We start from the raw sequence: 23,101 nt of genomic DNA, 5'->3' as shown, positions 1-23,101 counted from the left end.
AGGTATTTATGCTTATTACTAAGTGCCCTTAAAAACTATCTCTATCATATTAGCTCTTATTTTGCTTGGTGAGTTTTCAGGTGGTTTTCGATTCAAAATAATGTACACTCTTATCTATCAACTCTAGTTTGTTTTGGCAAATGGTTGTTATGTCTTTTAAGTTAGTTTGGTTAGTGATTTCTGGATTAATCTATATTTCTTAAAACTCGTGTTCCGAGTGATTTCTGAATTAAGTTATTTCCTTAATTAGCTCTTCTATGTGATTGTTGGATGTCTTCTGATAAAATCCTCTCTTATTTGCCTACATGCATGTTATTGCCATGTGGTGTAGATACGCCCTATATGCGTCGAAGCAGAATTGCATTTAGATTGAGAGTTTCATTCACTAGCTCGCTGGCATAAGTTAATTGATATATAGTGTAGTGGTGGTGTACTTAGAATTAACAAAAGTGAACATGATTACAACACAGATCGAATTGTCGAAATGCCATTGTCAATAGAGGTCGAGTCTCTATATACCCGTTCTGGCAGACATTACTGTTTGTGAATGAGGCGGGGTGATGCCTTCAATATCTCATATGCGCACCATGCATTCATCAACGTACTTGTGTCTATAGAGAGGGAGTTAGAAAAAAAATTAAAAACAAAACCAAGCCATAGATTTTTTCTGTTGGTATGTAGATAGTTTTTAGGTCCCAGTTTTATCGTTCATGCCTGTGTATTGTGCTACTTTGGCCCATGCATGCGTGACGTCGAGGTAATTAGGATTCTTAGTGAGGAGGGTCTAACAGATTTGACAATACCGACAAGCTTGATACCTGGCGTGATGGCTACCAGCACTTTGTATTACGAACATCTTAATTTACTGGTGAAGTATGAAACAGGTATAGAATGAGATTCTACACGTACCACTATGTATATAATCATCAGCCCAAAATCTAAAGTTCATAAGGCAGATATCATATTTTCACCCCCTTCTAGTTTCTTCAACTTACTCCGCAATTAATTCTGTTCTTTCATCACTTCTTTGTCTCGACACTTCAATCTGTTGAAGAGTGATCGATGGCTGAAATCCTAACATTTGCTGCCCAAGAAATGCTGACCAAAGTGGCTTCACTTGCCGGTCAAGAGTTCAATCTTGTGTGGGGATTCAATGCAGAAGTAACAAAGATACGCGAGTCCCTGCTCGTGCTTGAAGCTATGCTGCGAGATGCGGGACATTCGCGACAAGAACAGGGAGAAGCTGTGGCTGAAGAATCTTGAAGGCATATTTCATCGTGCTGATGATCTATTGGATGACTACGGATATGAGCTTCTCCGGCATAAGGTGTAACTGCGAGACCAGATGAAGAAAAAGGTTTTAGACTTCTTTTCCCTCTCCAATCCTTTTGTATTTCGTGTTAGAATGGCACATAAAATTAAGAAGGTCAACGCATCCTTTGATGATTTGAACAAGATGGCAAGTATTATTGGGTTGGTTGCTAGGCAAAGCTCATAAGCAACAACATCCGACGATAAAAGCAGTATTGTATCGAAAAAAATATATGATAAAAGCAGTAGGGAAACCTACCCCAGCTTTAATATAGATGAAGATAAAATCATCGGAAGGAAAGATGTTGTGTCTGATATAGTGAAAGCCTTGACCACCTCAAGCAACAAACATGAAAATACTTTAAATGTTATGGCCATTGTGGGAATGGGTGGATTAGGGAAACAACTTTGGCTAAATCTGTGTACCATGATGATCAGATAAACAAACACTTTCAAGAAAAAATATGGGTTTGTGTATCCACCCCTTTTGAAGTCAATTCGATTTTAAGGGGGATTTTGGAGTTGCTTAAACCAGAGAGCGCTGGAGTGCAATCCATAGGTGCAATGTGTAGAATCATCAAAGAAAACTTAAAAGAGAAAAGATATCTTCTTGTTCTTGATGATGTCTGGAATGACACCTCTCAAAAATGGGACGATCTGGTCAGTTGTTTGCTAGGAGTCACTGATAATCAAGAAAGCAGCATCATAGTCACAACCCGCAATGACAAAGTTGCAAAAATGGTAGAGACTCTTCCGAGGCATGATTTGCAAAAACTATCAGACGATGAATGTTGGTTCATACTGAGGGACAGAGCAATTCCAGTTCAAAGTGATCCTATGCCCAAAGATCAAGAGAGAATTGGAAGGGATATTGCCAAAAAAGTGTGGAGGTGTACCATTAGTGGCAAAGGTGTGTTTTATTATCTATATGAATTATGATGAAGCTTTCTATTATTACATTTATTTTGACATGATAAAATATTTCGTTCTGAAAATTTGCCCGCTCCCAAAGATTGATGTTAAAGTATGGGTCATCTCGCCGGCGTTAACCCTAATTTTATTTAGGGCCAGCCAGGCTTGACTTTAGTTAACAAATTTTAGGGCCGGGTATGGTTGGGCTGAGGTTTCAATATGTAAATCCTTACCCATCCTAAATGCCTATTCCTATATGGTTAAAAGAGCGGGTCGGGCCGGCCCTCCCGATATAAGACTAAATTGGGACAAAAAAAGGCCGAGCATGACCTTATTTTGTTTAACAAAAATAAATATTTTAATTTGATTTATACCTCTAATTTAGTTTATTGGTTTAAACATGTACGTACTACTAGATTTTTCTTTATTTATATAATTATATTTTGCATATATATATATATACATTAAATTCAACTTTCAACTTTTATAAATGTAAGTTTAATTGGTTTTATATATGTATTAACTCTCTAAATCACTTAAAATATTGATTTTGTTTCTCACACGAAAAGGACCTAGAACAAATAATACTTATAAAATCATTTACAAAAGATGATAAGGTGTATTGTATATAAAATATAATAAACATATTTAAAATTTTAATTATTAAAAGGCCCTATAAAGGCTAAATAGGCCGGGCTTTTAGGGCCGGGCCAAATGGTAGGGGCAGGTTTAATTTTCTCAACCCTAATTCTATTCTATTTGTGAAAGGGTCGGACCGGTCCGCCCTAAAAGAGGACCAGACATGGCTTCGGCCCTATCGAGTGGAGTGGATTAGGGCCAAAGGGCTAGATGATGACCTCTAGTTAAAGTATGATAAAATCAAGGGGTATTTTAATATACACCAAAATTTGTACACCTCTTTTAGAGTAAACCCACATTTAAAGTTTATCCATATCTATAATTTAGGTTTAACTCTAAAGAAAATATAAATAATTTGGGTTGAACAAAAAAACATATTATTATTTAAAATTACTAAACTTGCCACTAACCTAAACAAAATTCGTTTTCCCATTAATATGTTCTTAATCGAAGCATCTAGTATTGATTTCAATCTCATCCTTAATTGAAGCAATTGAAATTAATACCCGGGTAAGAGGAAGTTTTGCAATATAATTATATATAAATATATTGGAAAACATGATATCCATATCGATTAATAGTTTATCAATATCAATAGCTCCAACTTTAATCATACAATTTAGTAGTTTTAGTTTGTGGTATACGTGGATCAAAATTCACAAATAAGGAGTTGGTAGGTGGCGACATATCTATTTGTTCATTAGGGGTACGGTTAGTGATATGTTATTCTGAGTTCTATTCAATATGGTTTGGTGTTTCTATACTCAGTATGACAGTAGGTATGTGTGTTTGATTCAAATCAATTGGAACCTCTGCCCTAGGTATGTATGCAATTTTCCTTCTATTCGATAAATACTTGTGATTCGAAATATGTAAAGTTTTCATTCGGTTCTTCTCATTAGGTATAATAAGTTCTTTGATTCTATTAAATAGATATAAGTGGGTTGAAAGTTTTTATTCTATTGAGTAGGTACTAAATTGTGCTTTTATTATGTTAGTAAACATATTTTGAGTCTATTTAGTAGGATATTTTGTGTAGATTTTTGTTGATTCTAATTAGTAGTACTTAACTTTGCTTCTATTTTATTAATGTATACCTTCTAGTTTTATTAAGAAAAAGTTATTTTGTGGAGTTGTTTCGATTTAGATTGTATAGGTAGTTTAGTTCTTTATCCTAATTTTTCTTTACAATCAAAACTAAGCACCAATTTGGTAACTTCAAAGCATTTGATTATTTTAATTAAGTGAATAATGACACTGATTTTTATATTTCCTGAATATAATTGTTTGACTCTCTTTGCCCTAGAATTTTTCTAAATTTAATCATTGGTCTCAAATTTTTAGCTGTTACATGTTAATTAAATCAAAAATTAGTCAAAATTATCTTTAAGGAAAATTGTTTTACTTTTATATCGAAAAGGGAAAAAAAGTGAATAAAAAAAATACTAATTATAGACATAAAACCTAAAAAGGAAGGTTGAAATATTTATTTTGGGTGTAGATTAAAGAACAATATATGTGTGGATTCAATTTAAAAGGAAGGTTCTAATAATGGGTTTTAGCTAATTTTCCCTAAAATCAATGATTATAATGATATTTGATTTCTAAATAGTTCAGTTGAATATGATAATACTATTGGTGTAGAGAAGTCTTAACTCTATTCACTACTAGCAAAATGGTTCGCACACTGATTTTAATTTGTGTGAAATGAGAGTATCCCAGATATTTGTGTGAAAAAGCTAATAGTCACAGTGCGCATACAAATTAATTTTCTGTGCGGTTTGGAAAGGGGCTAATGCTCTTAACACAAATTTTATCGATCGTGAGAGTTTTAGTTGTGGGTCCGCTGTTTTTAGAAAACTACAATCCAATGCGTGTGGGTTGAAAATACATTTTAATATTTTTCAATGTGTGCAATAAGATCACAGCTCACCCAGAAATCGGTGTGAAACAAGTTATGGAATTCAAAAAAATAATTGACACAATATTAATAAATTTACAATTACCTAAACCAGATTACAAAATGCACATAATATGAAATCACTAGAACTCCTTCTCACTATTTGGCTAATCCAATAAGAAAACAAATCTCAAATCTTATATTGATGAATTTACTCCATTACAGGTCTCTCAAACACGTTTTCTCTACAAAATTTTGATTCTTGGGAGAAGAAAAGAAAACCTATATACGAAAATAATGCCTTGCCTCTTGATGAATCTCCTCCATTACAGATTTTGATCTTGATCTGAGTCATAACGAGCGAATGAGAGAACAAAAATGAGTCAAAGATCCAATTTTTTATGCAACTTCAAGAGTAAGCTCCTGAACACTACAAATTAATATCATCTTCTAAGAAACCAAAAAATATCGATTCTTACTCTGATGCGTGGGTGGAAATTCGGTGGCTGTGGCTTTAATGGGCTGGACACTCCTGCCGCTCCTTGCCATGATTCACAAAATAAAAACAGTAAATTACTTGAAGCTAAAGAAAAATCCCATGATCATTGCAATAAAACTCAAAGCTGACAATACCCATAGATCAACACCAAAAAGATTTAAGATTTAATAACAAATTGATCAAAGATTTGATAACAACAATATTCTCTTGTTAGCCAACAATATTCTCGGGGGCTGCATTCCTGGTAGCATCGGCAACATAAGGATGACCCTTTACGAGATTATTCTGTTGAATGACCAATTATCATGCTTGATTCACTGAAAAATTTAACGAATCACTGAAGATCCACTACACACGCTGATTCCTTGATTGGCTCTTTCTTAACCCTCTTTATTTTCGTTCGCAAGGACCATTCTGTGTTCTAGATCGATTGCCGAGATCTAGAAATCAAATAAAGCAAAGAAACTAATAGAAATTTTGACCATAAATAAACAAAGAGAAAGATAGTGATACAATATTACTACATCTTATCCATAGAGGGAGATATGGTGTTAGGGAAGGCTATGTGAGTTTGAAAATAGATGAAGAACTTTCCTCATTAGATAAGATAGTAGAGTAGATAAGGAGATATGAGAAAGTGTGTGAAGTTTAGGGTTAGTTGTTGGAATGAATAAATATTTAAAAGAGTATAACACACTGATTTTTGTGTGCATTCTTATCATAACACCCACTGATTTTTGTGTGTATTATTATCCAACACTGATTTTTGTGTGTATTCTCATCACACTGATTTTTGTGTGCATTGTTAGTCTAGAGATTGTGTGTGGGCTCACGTATACTCATTGAACACGGTTAATTGTGTGAGATACCTAAGAAGTACGGAAGCTTGCCTGCAGTCGCGCTTTCGCGCTTCAGAAGCGGAAGCGTGCCGGAAGCGGTCGGAAGCACGATTCCGAGAAAAATGTGGTTTGGAAGCGCGAGCTTCCAAATTGGAAGCGTCAAATAGGCCGGAAGGAAGCGTGGGCAATTTTGTAATATTGATTAAAACCTAATTTCTCTCTTACCTCCCTCCAGCCTCTCCGTCTCTTACCTGTTATGACCATCGATTATAGGGGTGATGCAGAGGCTCAACTAAGCCCCCTGCTAAGGAAGATTGACAGTAGATGGCTTTGCTTAAGGTCTTTCGTTGTAGATGCAGGTGAGCCTATGTTTTGGAATTCCATATTGATTGCCTACATGCTTGAAACTAAATTACTGAAATGTGCGAGGTTTTATGAATTTTGGCAGAATTAGCTGAGATTTTGTTCGTGGACACCACTCCTTTTGTCAATATGTACTTCACAAGCACAGAAGACCATTCTTACGATTGGCGAGGAATTCCTTCTCGCAAGGCTTATATTCAAACCTTGTTGAAGGGGCTGCATATGAGAGAAATCTAGGTTCAGTTTAGAGGTTAAATGAACTAGGCTGTTGAATGTATGATTATACTGATGCTATTTTTGCAACAGGATGTTGAGTTGGTATTGAAAAAGTCATCTGCAATGTGGAAGGTAGTTGTTGGACACCATGCCATTAGAAGTATTGGGCATCATGGTGATACACAGGAGCTTATAAAGCACCTTCTCCCAATTCTTCAGGTATAAGTTAGATGACTTGGATCACATCTCTTACTACAACAAAAGATGATTGAGTTTTTCATTGAAGATTTGCAGCCAACTAAGTAAACCTTTTATACTTGAATCTCAGGCTAATGATGTGGACTTTTACATGAATGGGCACGATCATTGCATAGAACACATCAGTGACATCAAAAGGTGCTAAATCCTAATCAAGTACAATCGTTATACATTTTTTCTTAGATAAAGAATGGAAGACAATATTGTTTGAGCTGAGACTAATTGTGATGAATGTTCATTCATATAATGCAGTGGAATACCGTTTCTGACTAGCGGAGTAGGATCAAAAGCATGGAGAGGTGACATGAAGAATGAGGAGGGTTTGAACAAACAAGGCCAGATGGTCAACTTCTTCTATGACGGCCAATGATTCATGCCTGTGCAGCTGAATCCCACTCAAGCAGAGATAGCTTTCTTTGATGTCTTTGGCAATGTCATGCATTCATGGACTACTTCCAAGCTGCGTCACCCATATATATGATTATGCAAAAATGAATCGATCACTTATTTCATTTTTTATTGAGTTTATTTGGTTGTGTAAAAATAACATTGAATTTGCTATGAATCGGATAATGATTTTGAATTTGCTATTTTTTTGTTTTTGTAATATTATATATACAGGTTAATATCTTTAATTATATATTATTTTATTCCGCGCTTCCGAAACGTCCCCGCTTCCAAGAAATTTTGAAAAAAAAAACGCTTCTGCGCTTCGAAACGCTTCGCTTCCACGTCCCCGCTTCCGATTCCGTGCAGCCTAGTGAGATACTAACTCACACATATTTATGATCGTCAATGTGAGAGTTCTTTTTGCTAATAGTGATTACCAATTCCTTTGTAGGTCTTAGGAAACATTATGCGCACTAAAACAATTGTTTGATGGGAATCAATTGCGGAAAATGACATATGAGATTTACCAGAAGGAGAACAACTAATCTTGAAAATTTTGGGGTTGAGTTTTGATGAATTGGAATATCCGTCCTTGCAGCAATGTGCATACTGCTCAATATTCATCAAAGATGTTGAATAGGAAAAAGAAGATTTAATTCAACTCTGGATGGCTCAAGGATGGCTTCACCCTTCTCCCAATGATAGGTAACAAATATTTCAATATCTTATTGGAAAAGTCCCTTTTTCAAGATATTATAAGAGATTCCAACGGTAATATTATCAAATGCAAGATGCACGATCTTGCGGAACGTGTATCAAATGCAATCAACACACGCTCACTCTTCTTAAAAGAGCAAGTTTTTGATAGCAGCTTGCATAGCTATAGATCTTTACGCGTCTTGAATTTATACAAGGCAGACATTGGCAACTTGCCAGTTTCAATTGGAAAGTTGAGACACTTGAGGTATTTGAATGTTATGAAAACAAATGTCAAAGCATTCCCCAAATCAATTGGTCGACTTTACTACTACAGGCGTTAAAAATGTTTTATCACTTTGTAGACACATGAAATTTAATGAAGTAAATCATCTTTATTAAATGATTAAATCAACCAAGAACCCGAAAAAATTGCACACGTGACCCAAAAGCCAACAAAGTTAGTGCGAATCTGAATAAAACTCGCGTCAGGACATAAATGGATGATCGTAATCGAAGCTACGTGATGCCGACTTAAATCGGAAATTGAATGTCACTGACGATTCGAAATGGTAATCGGACATTTGATTAAATTAATAAATTCCTTAACGGTTATAATTAAATCAATTATTTGAATCTATTTAATTTAGTTATGAGAATAACTAATTATAAATTAATCAGAAAATACATATTGATTTAATTATACAATTAAAGAAATATTATTATTTTAGTGTCATTAAAATATTTTATAAAATAAAAGTTTTGACACTATAAATACCTATTCCAACATGAAGAAAATGAGACTATAGAAAAAGAGAGAAAATCACTTGAGCAAGAGAATAGGTACTAGAGCTCAAGAGAATGACCCATACTTCGTCTTCAACACAAGAGAGAGCAAGATCACTCTCGAGAAATCCCGAAATCTCCAAAGTCCACGAAGAATAATCAAGTTACCAAATCGCTTGTTCTTCATCAAATTCAAATCAAAACTCAAATTCTCATGATTAAGTGCACATTATCCTTGAGTCAAGGTACATACAGAGATAGAATCAGAAGAGTTCACAAACATTATAATCTCACGCTTGATTATCAATAAATTACATTTTATTTGTACACGTGTCTGCATTCTTATTTATTTTCGTATTCTCGTTCTACACACTTTGAAGAGTTCCCAAGGGAAATTGCAAGTTTGATCAACTTAAGGCATATTTATTTTGGTAAATTTGTGAAAGTTACGGCTGGAATATTGGGAAGGTTGACTAATCTCCGATCAGTACCTTTCGTAAGGGTGGGTGAGCCCGGTGAGGGGGAGACTGGTTCTGAGATTAAGGAGTTAGGTGGTCTAAAGCAATTGCGGGGAACCTTGACCATTCGTAGTCTGGAACATGTGAGAGATGGAGAAGAAGCAAAGACAGCAAACCTGGCTGAGAAGAATAATATACTCAAGTCAACTCTTGAGTGGAAGCTCAGTAGGCGAAGTAGCGATAGCTTTGAGAATGAAGAAGGGGTTCTTGAAGGGTTGCGACCGCATTCTAATCTAGAAGTTTTGGAGATTAAGGGATTCATGGGTGCTAAGTTTCCATCATGGTTATCGCTTTCAGACAACTTGAAAGAGATTGAACTACTGGGGTGCAACAAATGTGAAAGAGTCCCTGCACTTGGCCATCTGCCCAATCTCAAACATGTTAAGAATCTTAAGATCAAGACCATGCAGAACCTAAGGTGTTTGGGGTCTGAATTTTATGGTTACGATTACGTATCCAATGTGGCTACAACAAGTGAGAAGACAGTGGTTCTGTTCCCAGCATTGAAGACATTGCATATTGAGGAGGCTGAAAGTCTAGTAGAATGGGTGGAAGCAGAAGTATTGCCTGGACAAAAATTAAGGGTGTTCCCTTGCCTTGAGGAGTTGACTTTGGAGGAGTGTAAACAGTTGAGAAGTGCTCCCAGCCATTTTCCATCTCTCAAAAAGCTGGCAATAAGATTCATGGAAAGCGGCATGCCAGTAGCGAGTATAGTAAGCGATGAACTCACCACTCTCACTCATCTTGATATATGGTCCGTCGAGAGACTTGCTTGTCTGCAGGATGACATGTTGGAAAACAACAAGAATCTTGACAATCTGAAGATAAGTTGGTGTCCGGAGCTAACTTGTATTGCTCTCCATGGGGTTCAGTACTGCTGCGAGTCTCTTCGGTCGCTGAATATTCGGTGTCGTTTCAATCTGAGGCATCTCCCTGATGGACTACGACCTCTCTCTCTTGAGGACTTGAACATTTCATTTTGCTTCAGTCTAGAGTCCATCCCTGTTCTACACAGTGGCCTTCCATGTCTCGGTGAATTGCGTATCCAGAACTGTGATCGGTTATCCATTCTGCCTATGGGGATAAAGTTCTGTACACGTCTTGAGAATTTGACTATAGCAGGGTGTCACAAGATAACATCTATTCCCGTTGACAGCTTCACATCTCTCCGCAGTTTGTGGGTAAGTAACGTGGAGTGTCTTCCAACTTTGCACGGCGGCTTCACATCCCTCCGCCAATTGATTATCCAATGTTCTCAGAGCAGGCATATTGAGGTAGAATTCGGTGCTTCTCTTCAAATCCTCGTCTCCCTTCAAGACTTGATTATCTAGAGTCTGTTCCAAGTTTAGAAAAGCTCACATCCCTTCGCAGCTTGACGATTGCATTCTGTGACCAATTAAGGTGCCAGTGGGTTAGCAATGGCATCCCCACACGTATTCACCCGTCTCAAGTCCTTGGATATTGGTGGGTTCTGCCGTGAGCTGGATTCATTCCCTGCTTTTCAGGTTCTACCGCAACTTGAACAGTTATGGATCCGCGGGTGGCCTCAGCTCAAGTCTCTGCCTGAACAAATTCTGCACTAGACGTCTTTGACGGAGTTGTGGATAGCGTCCTTTGAGGGAGTGGAGACCATTCCAAAATGGTTGGGAAACCTTGCATCTCTTATATCCTTGCGTATTCGGAATTGCGAGAACTCAAGTATCTACCTTCCTTCCAAGCTATGCACGGCCTTACCAAATTAGGGGAGCTATGGATCCACAGATGTCCCCTTCTAAGCGAAAGATGCAGAGAGGAGAGCGGCCCAGAGTGGCCTAAGATCTGTCAAATTCCAAATATCAAAGTAAGCCATTCTTTTTCTCATTTTCCTTTCTTTCTTTCTTTCTTTGTTGAATCAATTATACATGTTCTTTTCTATTTTCTTCTTACACTTTCCATATTGTCCAAGTTCGAATTACTTATTCTATTGTTAGGCCTTTCCTTGTGTTCTAGACTATGGTTTGGAATTTCAGTCTGGACTAGGAAAACATTGTACTTTTTGGAGTTTTGTGCTCTGCAATCATGGGGTTGTGTAAATTATATACTGTTATACACCGTTTCCAATCATATGAATCAGTACCAATAACAATAAACATGTCATTTTACGTGATCTGCATTTTGTTGAGAAGAAAATTAAAGACTGAATAAAACGATTTCATGGTTCATATCAGAAATTTCCTAATAGTGATATTAACCAGTTTGGAGGAACCTCCACCAGTAATATTTCCTGAGAATTTGCCACACCATTGTCTGATGTCTAGGCACATGATAACAAGGAACCAAAATGAACTGGCTAAAAGTAAGTACTATGCCATGTCTACTTGTCTAGTAGCGAGGCTTGTCCAAGTACACATTACAGTGAGAACTCAAAGTTGTAAAGTATACTGAAGCTACATCATAATAGTGAAGAGCTATTCATACAATATTAATTAAGGTTATAGCTTGTATTTTCCGAAGCATCTGATAACGAATCTAATCTGTGTATCCTATCCATTTTCTGTCTTGCAGCTTTGACAAAACTCCCTTTTTCTCTTCAGGTTGACTAAGATATTTTAAAACCATCTGCAAGAAAATATGCAGGAGCATTCCTCGGATACAAGCTGTGGTCCTGAATGAAAGGTTCGGATACAAGCATTCCTCGTTTGTTGAAATTTTGGCGAGCAATTTAAGCTTTTAAGTTTTAATACAATTACTCTCTAGTCTCTCCTCTATATCTTCGATCTTGTTTCTGCAGGAGCATCTATAATTATTTTGGCATAATATATATTTCATGAGTGACTCGGAGGTTTTCACCAGAGTCAGGTACTGCAGCTTCCTTTTCCCTGCATAATTTGACGACTCGTCACTTATTTCTTAGGTTACAGTTCTTAATGAGACTTACTATTTTGAAATTATCAGTAGTTCTATACCATCTCTCTGATGATAAATTTGGACTACCTAGACACTTACAAATATTTTGAAATTAATGCTTCAATCCTATTGTTAAATCACATCCCTTACAAATATTCAGTTATTAATAATCAACTGCAGACACATTTACTATTTAGTATTTACTCTACCTTTTATGGTTATGTTTATAACCTAATTGGATGATAGTGATTTCTCTATTGTAATTCATGTAAATGCTCCGATATTTAGGATTGAAGCATGGTAAGCTTTGCAAACTACCTCCTTCATGCCTATTCTGATGTTCCTTTCTCTTGTTGCATTTAAAGACCTTACGGATGTTCATGTTGTCTGCAGGAGCATCTATTATTATTTTAAACATAATTGTCTGCAGGAGATTTTCTGGGAAATTCAATTGATTTTTCAAGGCAGACAGTTTATGTTCAGGCGGTGGCCCTTCAACGATTCTTCAAGACTGCCTAAGCCAATTGACAGGCCATGATGTCAATTCCAAAACCTAAGGAGCTAGCTTCAGTTCCATGCTTAAAGGATAAAGTTCCTGCAGTAGATCACTCCCCAAAAAAGGAGCTTATTCATTCATTGGGATTAGAGGACTATTTTCCAGACTGCAGTTTTCTCAGCCAAACTAAAGCATAGTGTAACCGTATTTCTTCATAGTAAAACACAAAAACTAGCGCATCTAAACTCTATACTCTCAAGTGATTTGGTTTTCACAGCTTATATCGGCAATTATGTATCTACTTCATTATCTGATTTGCCGAGTGGTGCATGCATTTAGCCTTTAAGTGCGCGACATGCTCATGAGAAGCAAATGGTACATTCTTGAAATTGATCAGAATATAGCAATTGGACATATTATGCTAATCTGTTTATTCCCCTTCTGGTGATATTACCATTTCATTGCCTCATATACATACTACTGTTCAGCATTCTAGACCGAAAGTATGTTTGATTGACATCTATGGCTCTGCTCTGCACTACATAACCACTACCTCTGCAACTAACTCATCTAACAACGACCTCTCTATTTCCCCACCTATTATGTCAATGTGGTCTCTGAAATGCAACCACAGTGAATCCCTTTCCAGCAGTTTGTCCAAACTCTCCTCATTGGCCTTCTCTTCACCAGTTAGCAACTTACCGAGATCATCTTGGACGGCAGTTCTGCTAATCCACTTTAGGCCGACCGTTATCTTCATAGGTCTAACCCATGGGTGAGGATCAGTGAATTGCTGAAACATCTCCAGAAGTCCTAAATTTATTCGGTCAAACAGTAATTTCCTCTCCGATTTTGGACAAGGAGTCTCGTCAGAGTACTTTTTCTCCAGCTCTTCAAACAGTATAGGACTCACCGGACACTCTGAAGTGTGCCATGTAGCCAAGAAGGTGTCATGGTCAGCATTGTTTAAACGTGATTCAGTTAACATATCAACCATGTATGAAGACTCCCAGCTCTCTTCTTCCCTACATGCATGCCGAAACCAAGAAGATCCTTCTCCAGCATCTTCGTCACTTGATATTAGCACGGATCCCTCTGCATATGAATCCGATTCCAACTTCAGTAGCTGAAGCTGCATACGAAGCCCTAGAAGTAGAAAAGAAGATGAAATATTGAAGCAAGGAAAATAATAGGAAAATCAAGTAAACGAATACCAAATGCAAATTAGTCAACAACAATGTTGAATCCATGGTATAAAATCACAGTTGGTTATCAAACTCCAAACTAGATGTTCCAGATTTTATCTAACTAAGGTGGCAGACATGATATCAATTCCCAATGATGAATACAGATGATGATAACAGCCTTTCATTAAGCAATAATGACATATACTTTCATAGAGGATGGCAATGATTTTGATAAAGTATGACAATGATGCATACTTCGGCAGTATGTCATTGGCAACTTTAGAACAAAACTAATAAATCAAGCAAGTTTTGGTTTTGGTTTACTTTATTTGTTGAGGCTTCAATCATCATATGAAATAACAGCACACCTAGATGCAAAACTAGCATAACATGCTAATGTAATTTGACATGAAACAGTTTTATGCTTCATGGTAATTATCAGTAGCAACAGTAAATCAACACACTCATCTTCCATTTACCTTGCAAGTCAGCGCTGAGAGTCTCAAAGCAGTCGGAAGAAGATGACACATCATCAATAAAAGGAACTTCCAGAACTGAAACCGGACTGGGCTGATCAGCCTCTTTAAGGCTGGCAAGAGATTCTAAACCAGGTACAGACTGCTCAGCCGGGACTGACTTTTCATCAGATAGTCTAGTTGATGATTCCTGGAATTTAATAAATATTAGTGAGAAAAATTCTTTTGATGCAAAACTGGAATTGCAATTTAAACTGAGCAAATAATTGCAGAAATTCTTCACACATAAGTATGATGATATATTTCCAAAAATTTAATGAATGGTACATGATTAAATGCTCAAGAATGAAGGACACATCATCAGATATCTTTCTTTTCGTCCATAATGCCAAAAGGAACTTATGTTGGTTGTTTTTTTTAGTTCACCTTGTTTTCCAACAGCAACAGGTTTCCAACATTTTGGTGATAAGTATAGTATATAAAACTGAATCAGAATATTTAAGCACAAACCTCTGCAATTAGGTTGTCTTGGTGACTGCTATAAGAATCGCCTTCCACCGACATACGAGCTGATAATTCTGGAGGGAATGCATCGAGCATTTCAGAAGAAATGGGCTCATCCACATCCACCAACTTTATAGGAGCTGGACTAGCATCTATACCATTACCAGATGATGACTCAACAACAGACATATTCTGCTGGGATTGCTTGTTCTCTTCAGGATCAGTTCTTATTCTATCAGGAGTATTAGGAGTTTCAGGTGAAATATCCATACTCTCCCTACTTAAGGAGCGGGAACTATAAGATCTTTTACTCCTGGATCTATAGTTTCTACGCCCACATTCTCTGTGATCAAAATTAACTTCCATTGATTTGTTTCTTTTATGCTTGAATGCCTCCGTTGGTATCAGATACCTGTCATCACGTATGGTTTCCCGGCGCATACTTGTTTTGTAACTCCCAAATGCACTAGAAGAAGCAGGGAGAGATCTTGATCTTGATAAACTAGAGATGCATTCATCCTTCCAGCCATCCCTACTGCTGATACCAAGAGGTCCACCCCACCCTACAGGTCCATCTTCCCTGGCAGATATATCTCTAAACCCTGCCTCCCCTTTCATGGCATCCAGTTTTGCGGTTCGCATTTCTTTGTCTGGGATAGCAAGCATTTCAGCAAGAGTGCTGCCCCTGCTAGCCACTCCCATCTCCTGAGACTTATGAGTCATTTTCCACCTCTCTGAAAGTCTCTTCTTGGCCTCTCTACTCACAGAAGATTCTGGAGAGCAGGTTGACGAGCGCCAGGAGTAATTATGTATGCCAGAAGATTGTTTGGACGCCACTGAAATCACCTCTGATTCATTTCCTGATTCAATCTCAGACATGCCACAAGAACTCTCATCACCAGCATACCCTTTAAATCCAGTCGAAAATTGCACAGAACTATTGCTTAAGTTATTTCTCATCTGTCTTGTAATTTCCTTGGCCACTTCTCTAGACTCTCTAGACTTATGCCTTGACCGCCCCTCGTTATCTAAGAAATTATTCATTCCCCATGTATCAACCTCCCTATGACCGATGCCAAGAAATTCTGAGCGGTTCCTACAAACTGACATAGAAGCTTGAGCAGAACAAGGTGATGAAATAGTTTTGGTAGGATTCAGTACCTTCCCAAGGTTTGGCTTCAGAACAACTATCCTTGTTGGAGTAATGGCATTTTCATGTTTTGCTTCTGATCGGTATTGTGACTTGAGAGAATAGCGAGTAGCATGTCTACTATCAGAGTAGCTAGAAAAAGAATCACGATGCCTCTGAGGAGATTTACAGTAATTCCTAAGAGGAGTTTCCCTTGCTGATGTCCAACCAAGGTCAATTTTCTCATACTTTGAAGCTTCGGATGATTTGATTGATGCTACTCGGCCACAATGGGATTGGGGACCAGTATGCAGATCATGCAGATGCTTTGTGAACAAGGAATCTGGTTGCTGAAGAAATTTCAACAGAAGATCCTTGTTAGAATCCAATACCTCCAGGGCATCATGGAATTCCTTTGAATCTTGTAGCTTCTCATTAGTTGAAAGTCGTTTAGCATCCATGAACTTCTGTCGAACAAAAGCCATCTCTGCATCACTGAGCTTGGTGTTAGCAGCTGCTCGTGATGAGTAACTACAACTTTCCACCTTGGAACTTTCCAAAACTTCAAACACATCCTTAAAATCCTGCTGCTCCCTTGAGTTCTTCCTGAATGACCGGTGGTGATCATAACCCACGCCACTCCTGTGCTCGTTCTCTACTGATCTTGTCCTCTGATGACGATTGTCTGGAATGCCGTTCTGTTGTTTATGAGTGATGGGCTGTTGGGGTGGCATCCCATCAAGACCCATCAACTTGGCAATAACACTTGGCGATCTCCTTCTCGATTCAGTTTCTCTCAACATCTCCTCAGCTAATAACTTCTTCATGGGAGCTCCACCAGCTTGCTTTGAAGACCTCCACCCCAACTCAAACGTCAACTGCAAAAGTCCAAATACACTGGATCAGAACTCTCAAATGTGTAATTGCTCTTTCAATACCAATACAAATCAAATTCAGCAAAAGAGAAACTAATAACCCAATTCAACATAGCAACAGTAATTACTCTGTTCAAGCTGAGTACCAACAACAAATCGAAAGGCAAATCTCACAACTCAATAAACACAACACGATATTAATCTCACCGGATCTTCCCCAGTCGAGCCACTACTGCAAGAGCTAGAATCAGACCCCAATTTCTTCTGCTTCTGAACTAGCCTGTTTCCTGGAATTAAAAACCTCACAGCACATCAGGGAATGCTCATTCCAAAAAAGATTCAACTATATAAATCATACAAAAAGTACGAAACCAAAATAGCTCGAATCCCGCACACAATCAGTTGAACAAGAGAACAAAGAAAACATGGCAATGTCTGGAGAATAGCAAGCACAAACCACAGGCCTATGCTTGATTTGTTCCTTTTATCAGTAATAAAAAAGCAATAGAATTATAGCTCATCATCCCCCGAAAAATTCATCATGGAAAACAGAGGAATCATAGCAAGACCACTACAAAAAATAAAGTCAAAAAACTTTCCCAAAAAATTTACATAAAATCCCAAAAATAACCTGCATTGCATAATCAGTAACAACTTAAAAAAGCTACGTATATAAAGAGCAAAAACACACTTTCGCCAAAATCAAAGCAAAAACTGATTCAAACTGTTCACGAAATTCAAAATTTTCAGAATTTTCTTTAATTACAGAATAAAAGGTCACTAAAAATTCTGCACAAGTTGAGCTAGACGACACCGGAATTCAAATATGAGAGATACGGGACCTCTAGAAGAAGCTCGTTCTCTGGAGGCGAATCTCTCGCCGGAGCTCCGCCGTTCAGAACCGCTCGGAAGCTTGGACCTGGCTGGCCGCAGCTTCTCCATCTCCGCTCATTCAACCTGGAAATCAAACAATTGTGAATAGAAGAGAGAGAGAGAGAGAGAGAGAGCGTGGCGCAGATCGGAAACTCCGCCGCGTCTGGAAGCTTCGGCGTTGCCGAAACCGGAACCGCTCAGATCGAAAATGAGAGAGAAGAAGAAGAAGAGAGGAGAGGAATAATGAAGAGGGAGACGGTTACTGAGAGAGTGAGAGAGGAAGAAGCAAATGGCGGAGAGAGTGGGTGTGAAAATAGGCAAAGGACGTGGGTGAGAGAGAGAGAGAGAGAGAGAGAGAGAGAGGTGGTTTGGGTTTTTTGAACTTTCAAATACCGATGGGGACTGAGAGAGAGAGAGAGAGAGAGAGAGAGACTACGGTGGACTACGGTAAAGGGCGGGTGTACCACAACTGGGACTGAGACCCTGACCCCTATTTCCTACGTGGCGGGTAATAGTGCTGACACGTACTTGTCCTGCTTGGGAGGTTACGGGCAAGAGGAGCTCCTGTTTGGACGTAATGCTTGGGTGTTTTGGGCAAGTTTTTAGGAGTTTTGCTCAGGGAATGTCATTTTACCCCCTGCATTGATACTGAGAGATTGACAGATCGAATGGTGTTTGAGTAGGGATCTACATTTGGCTGGGTGTTGGAATAGGTGGTCATTAGTTTCGTATCTTGAAAGTTAATTGGTAGTTCGTTTAGGATCTTTTGCTACGGGTTAAGATACGGTATTTGTAACGGTCGTTCAGTAAGATAATTATGTTTCGGAGCAAGATTCGAAGTGTCAGAAAATAGATTATGTCATAGAGTAAATTACGTCGTTGCATGGGAAGAATTCGAGCTGACAATTAATAGTTGTATTCATATCTTACAACTAATTGTTTCGTTATAGAATCTCAATAACTAATTACATATCATGCGATGATACAATATTTGTAATGGTTGTTTTGTCTAAAACTGTATCTTAAAATTTTAAAGTGGACTGTGTCATTGCATGGGACACAAGTCGACTTATAAGTTAAGGGCACGTTTCCTTAATGGAAATGAAATTTAAAAATGAGGTAATGATTCCGGTTTAGAGAATTCAGCAATCACTTACTTACGATGAAATTGTAATAGATTTGAATCTCACATCCTCATCGGAAAATGAATTCTTATCAACTTGATAATCCAAAAGGAGAGGTGCCCTGATTTTGACATCCTCTACGGCTCTATGTAATAAGGAAGCATTTAACAGAGGGTGACTCATTGTGGTTAACTTGGGCTGGCACTCTCATATTTAATCTTTTATGATACCTACAGTGTCACCGACCAAACAAAGAGAAGAATCTTTAAGGAGCTTCAATTCATACATCCAAAAATAATAATTGGACCTTCTTACTTAATAAACCTTCATTTCACTTTTACAAATGCTCAAAATGCTATTTAGTCCTCCTTAGTTTTCCAAAAATGCCCATAATCCAATCAAATTACTATCCATTTATTTCTTTCCAATTCTAATATTCAATTATTATAGACAACTCAAAAAATTCTTAATAATTACACAATCTATCTCAAATTAATTTTCACTTTCATTCCTAAATTTATAATTAATAATGTTGTATACATTTCTGGGCCTTTTGGCTAAGATCAAGTGTATTAATAATGTTGTTTTTTTTTTCATTCATTGATTTGGAACTCACCAAATATTAAAATCGACATGAAAAATTCAAACATCAATTCAACAATTGTTTCCCTAAGATCCTAAACGAAGTTTATCAAAACTCATATAGCTTTTTAATTGATATATGAAAATTGATAATATTATTTGTTGTAAATTTTTAACAATAAAAAAGTAATTAAATAAGTCATCTTATTCCAATTTCCAAATGGAAGTTTTCTTGTAATAAATAAAGAATTAACGAAAAAGGAAAAATTCATTTATATTTGCTATTGCAAAATAGGTATGTTTAGAATTCTCTTTTTTTTCCCCTTTTTTTCACTCTTATATATTATTTTGGTAATTTCATATATGTTGAAAAAATCAATACTAACTTGAGAAAAGATGAATGTTCAAATGTTGTTTAAGAGGTATGAATAGAAGCTCCCGAATCTTTAATGTTGTAAAGCATATATTCAGCTAATAAAAATAGGTATAGGTAGGCAACATGTTAGAAGAGTGTTGGTAGACTCTTCTAGATTTGGGTTTTATATTTTTGTAGCATACATTCACCCACCATTTTGTTTTCTTCTTTGGTAGGAGCAAACATTTGTCATCTCAATCATGGGACTTGTGTATGTCAATTTATTTATATGCCATGAATTATGAGACGGGTACAAATTAATGTGTTCGGACCAATTTCTAGAACATGACTTAGTCGAGCGGATAGGGCACACACAGTAAATACGAGCAGAGCATGAAACCAAGTGGTTCTGTGTTGTGAATGTGAAGAAGTGGAAGAACTGACGCTCTCGAGTCTCGACCAAATTCATAAATTCACACACCAATTTTTTTATGTTGCTATTTTTTTTATACGTGTTTATGTTGCTTGTGTTGTATTTATCTTACTGCATTTTTTATGTCTTTTCCTATCAAGCGCAGCATGACAGTTTCAAAATGGAGAGATAATTTTATAATCATCTATAGTTTTGGATTTTGGTTCTGCATAATGCATGGGACTCCAACTAGGCTGATTTTGATGCATCATCACATAGATGGAAAGGAAAATTCCATATAGTAACATAATATGGAATTCTCATTTTGAGGTTCTAATATTAAGAATAATGTGTTTTCCGCAGAAAAAAAAGTTATACATCAATTAGTAGAATAGAGCAACATTGATCACTATGGCGAATTCAACACGTATAATTGTATATTTGTATATAGTCAAATCCGATTTGAAGCATATACATACTATGTGTGTGTATTACTCTTGCAAATGATATGATATGATCGATCATATACCCCATACTTTTGGTCCCCCAATATGATCTGCATGATTTGCTTGACTCCTTTATTTCAGTGTCCATATATGGAATCCCAAGCCAAAGAAGATCATTGTTGTCCCCAATCTCTACCAGTAGACAGTTGACAAGGCTATGCATGGCTAGTTTATCGACATCAAAGATTTGCTAGGCGTGTTGATTCATTTCTTCATCTCCTTTCACTTTTCATGTTTTTAGTATATACTTTTCCAGTGAAGCATGCCACACCAATAGAATTCATACCCCACGAACCGTATATGATCGATCATATTTAGGTACCGTACCCCAATTCATCAAGAAGAAAGAAGAAATGGAGACCGGGTTAGTTTTCCTTCTTATTCTTAGTTGTTACTAATTGCTAGTTGGTAGAGTGTTCTATAATTATGAAAGCAAAAGAAAAAGAAAACTAGCTAAGCTACCTTGACTAAGCTAAAGCGTGACTTAATTAGGTGGAAATCCACAATTATGGCTTTTTAAGCCCGCAATTATCTTTGAATCACTTTTTGACGAATAGATGCCTAAGTTTATAAAATACAACTATACAAGTCTATAACTAACTATACATGTTACAATAACATTGGTCCTATAACTAAAAGATTGCATCCTAATTAGGCAGCATGCACAAGGCTCAATCTGGACATTGTTCATATCTTAAATAATCATCTAGATTAATCTCTCCCCAAACTGGTTTTAATAGTCAATAGTCTTGTCTAATTAAAATTAGTCTCCTCTGAAGGTACCTTAAACCTTTTCAGCTTCTATTATTGTGGCTTGCGTATTATGCAGATACACCTAGTGAATCAAGCTAGGAGCAAAAAAGTCGTGTACTCTAGTCGAGTAACAGCTAATGAATTGAAAATGACAAATGCCAAATTGAATCCAGTTCCAAACGATCAAATCCATGACATGATTGTGGTAGGTCTAGTGTAAGTACTGTTAAAATCGCATTATTTGTATTTATATGCAGGACGACCGTATCTTGTATTATCGTATTACAATTTACAATTTAACTAAATTATCGCGGAACAATTTATAATAGGGTTTCTTATAAAAAAATTATGTTTGACACTTGAAATTAGAAAAAAAAAATCAAATAAGATTTCAAAATTAGAAAAAAATCACATTTCAAAATCCTTAACCGTTGCCTAAAAATTTGGCTAAAATTACATGATGCCACTATTACTTTTCTTTTACGACTTTGCAGATCGTCAGTTTCTTTGAATTTGCGTCGCACCTTCTGCTCCGACGTTGTACTCACCGCCGTCGAGGACGTCTTTAAAGGCAACGTCAAGGACATCGAGTCTGACACCGTCACACAAATGCAGCGCCACAAGAATCCCAACATCACAGATGCAGATTATGGGGAAGCAAAATCAATTATATCTTCGTTTTAGTTTCTAATCCAGATTTCGGAGAAGCAAAATCAAAGAGCTCAATCGAGCAACTAGAGTCACAGATCCATGAGATGCAGATCTCAAATTCAAAGGATTGGAGAGAGTTTGCGTGAATCGAGATCTCTTGGCACATATCGAAGCAAAGGGCGTTGAAATCTTCTCTGATCTCATTGTCCTCGATAGATTCTCTATGAACTCGACTCATGCTTGTACTTCGCTAGCAAGATTTAGCATAATTCGAGGAGAGTTTAGTTGGATCAGAGAGTGTGGTTGTCTGGGACGACGAAGAGTGCGACGACGCTTTGCCCATACGAGAAAACGAAGCTGATTGCCTAGAGCAGAGATGGCCATGGGTGCCCATAGCAATTTTTAGGTGCCCAAGTCAATTTTTTTGGGAGAATATTTAAATCGGATAGTGGAGCTTCTGGCCGGAGAGGGTAGAGTCGATGACGACAATGGGTGATGGTTACGGGGACGGCGTTGGGACGGCGTTGGAGGTTGAAGAAGGAAGGGCTGGTTTTCAGTTTGGTTGGAAACGAGGGGCTGAAGAGGAGGAGTGGTGTTGGTTGCGGATTTGAAAAGAATCAAGATCCAAATTGAAGAAGATGGAAGCTGCTGCTGTTGCCGGTGCAGCTCGCTGGAAAAAAAAATCCTAAATCTAGAGAAGATGATTAAAGGGTGCTCATAGTAGTTTTCTAGTTTTTTATCACACTGTTGTCACACTAACTGTCACAGTACGTATCACACTATCAGCCATACTAACTTTCTACTGTGACATGTAGTGTGATAGACAATGTGACAGATAGTGTGATAGGTACTGTGACATGTGGTGTGGCTGGGGGTGTGACATTATATTAAAGTCGATATTTGGATCGCGTGAGTTGATTTGAAAAGTTAAATATCACATAACAGTAAACAAATGTTCATTATTT

The 23,101-nt window shown here is 37.2% G+C and overlaps 2 protein-coding genes, 1 long non-coding RNA gene and 2 pseudogenes across 4 annotated transcripts; 4 read left to right on the top strand and 1 right to left on the bottom strand.

Annotated features, from left to right (window-relative positions):
• The first annotated feature begins 1,210 nt into the window (after positions 1 to 1,210).
• LOC126796794 (putative disease resistance protein RGA3) lies at positions 1,211 to 3,839 on the top strand (annotated as a pseudogene).
• A 2,517-nt stretch (positions 3,840 to 6,356) lies between these two features.
• Positions 6,357 to 7,418, top strand: LOC126796793 (purple acid phosphatase 17-like; annotated as a pseudogene).
• A 700-nt stretch (positions 7,419 to 8,118) lies between these two features.
• Positions 8,119 to 10,600, top strand: LOC126796792 (putative disease resistance protein RGA3). The gene is made up of 3 exons (XM_050523519.1): positions 8,119 to 8,291; positions 9,278 to 10,508; positions 10,592 to 10,600. Exons 1-3 carry the CDS (start codon positions 8,119 to 8,121, stop codon positions 10,598 to 10,600), a joined length of 1,413 nt encoding a protein of 470 aa, XP_050379476.1.
• Positions 10,601 to 10,644: 44 nt separating this feature from the next.
• On the top strand, positions 10,645 to 12,954 carry LOC126801160 (uncharacterized). Of its 2 annotated transcripts, XR_007672749.1 has the most exons (4): positions 10,645 to 11,167; positions 11,901 to 11,982; positions 12,098 to 12,165; positions 12,607 to 12,954. It is a non-coding gene; the product is annotated as an uncharacterized LOC126801160 (long non-coding RNA). The 2 variants fall into 2 exon arrangements; XR_007672750.1 differs by lacking the exon at positions 12,607 to 12,954 and having other exon boundaries at positions 12,098 to 12,292.
• A 160-nt stretch (positions 12,955 to 13,114) lies between these two features.
• Positions 13,115 to 18,082, bottom strand: LOC126801139 (uncharacterized). The gene is made up of 5 exons (XM_050528605.1): positions 17,723 to 18,082; positions 17,088 to 17,167; positions 14,883 to 16,883; positions 14,376 to 14,562; positions 13,115 to 13,855 (listed from the first exon to the last, which is right to left on the bottom strand). The coding sequence occupies exons 1-5, from the start codon at positions 17,820 to 17,822 to the stop codon at positions 13,248 to 13,250; spliced, it is 2,976 nt and encodes a 991-aa protein (XP_050384562.1). The 5' UTR covers positions 17,823 to 18,082; the 3' UTR covers positions 13,115 to 13,247.
• Between the last annotated feature and the right edge of the window lie 5,019 nt (positions 18,083 to 23,101).

The sequence above is a fragment of the Argentina anserina genome, chromosome 6, assembly GCF_933775445.1.
Source record: "Argentina anserina chromosome 6, drPotAnse1.1, whole genome shotgun sequence".
NCBI lineage: Eukaryota > Viridiplantae > Streptophyta > Magnoliopsida > Rosales > Rosaceae > Argentina > Argentina anserina.
This window is presented reverse-complemented; position numbering and strand designations above follow the sequence as displayed.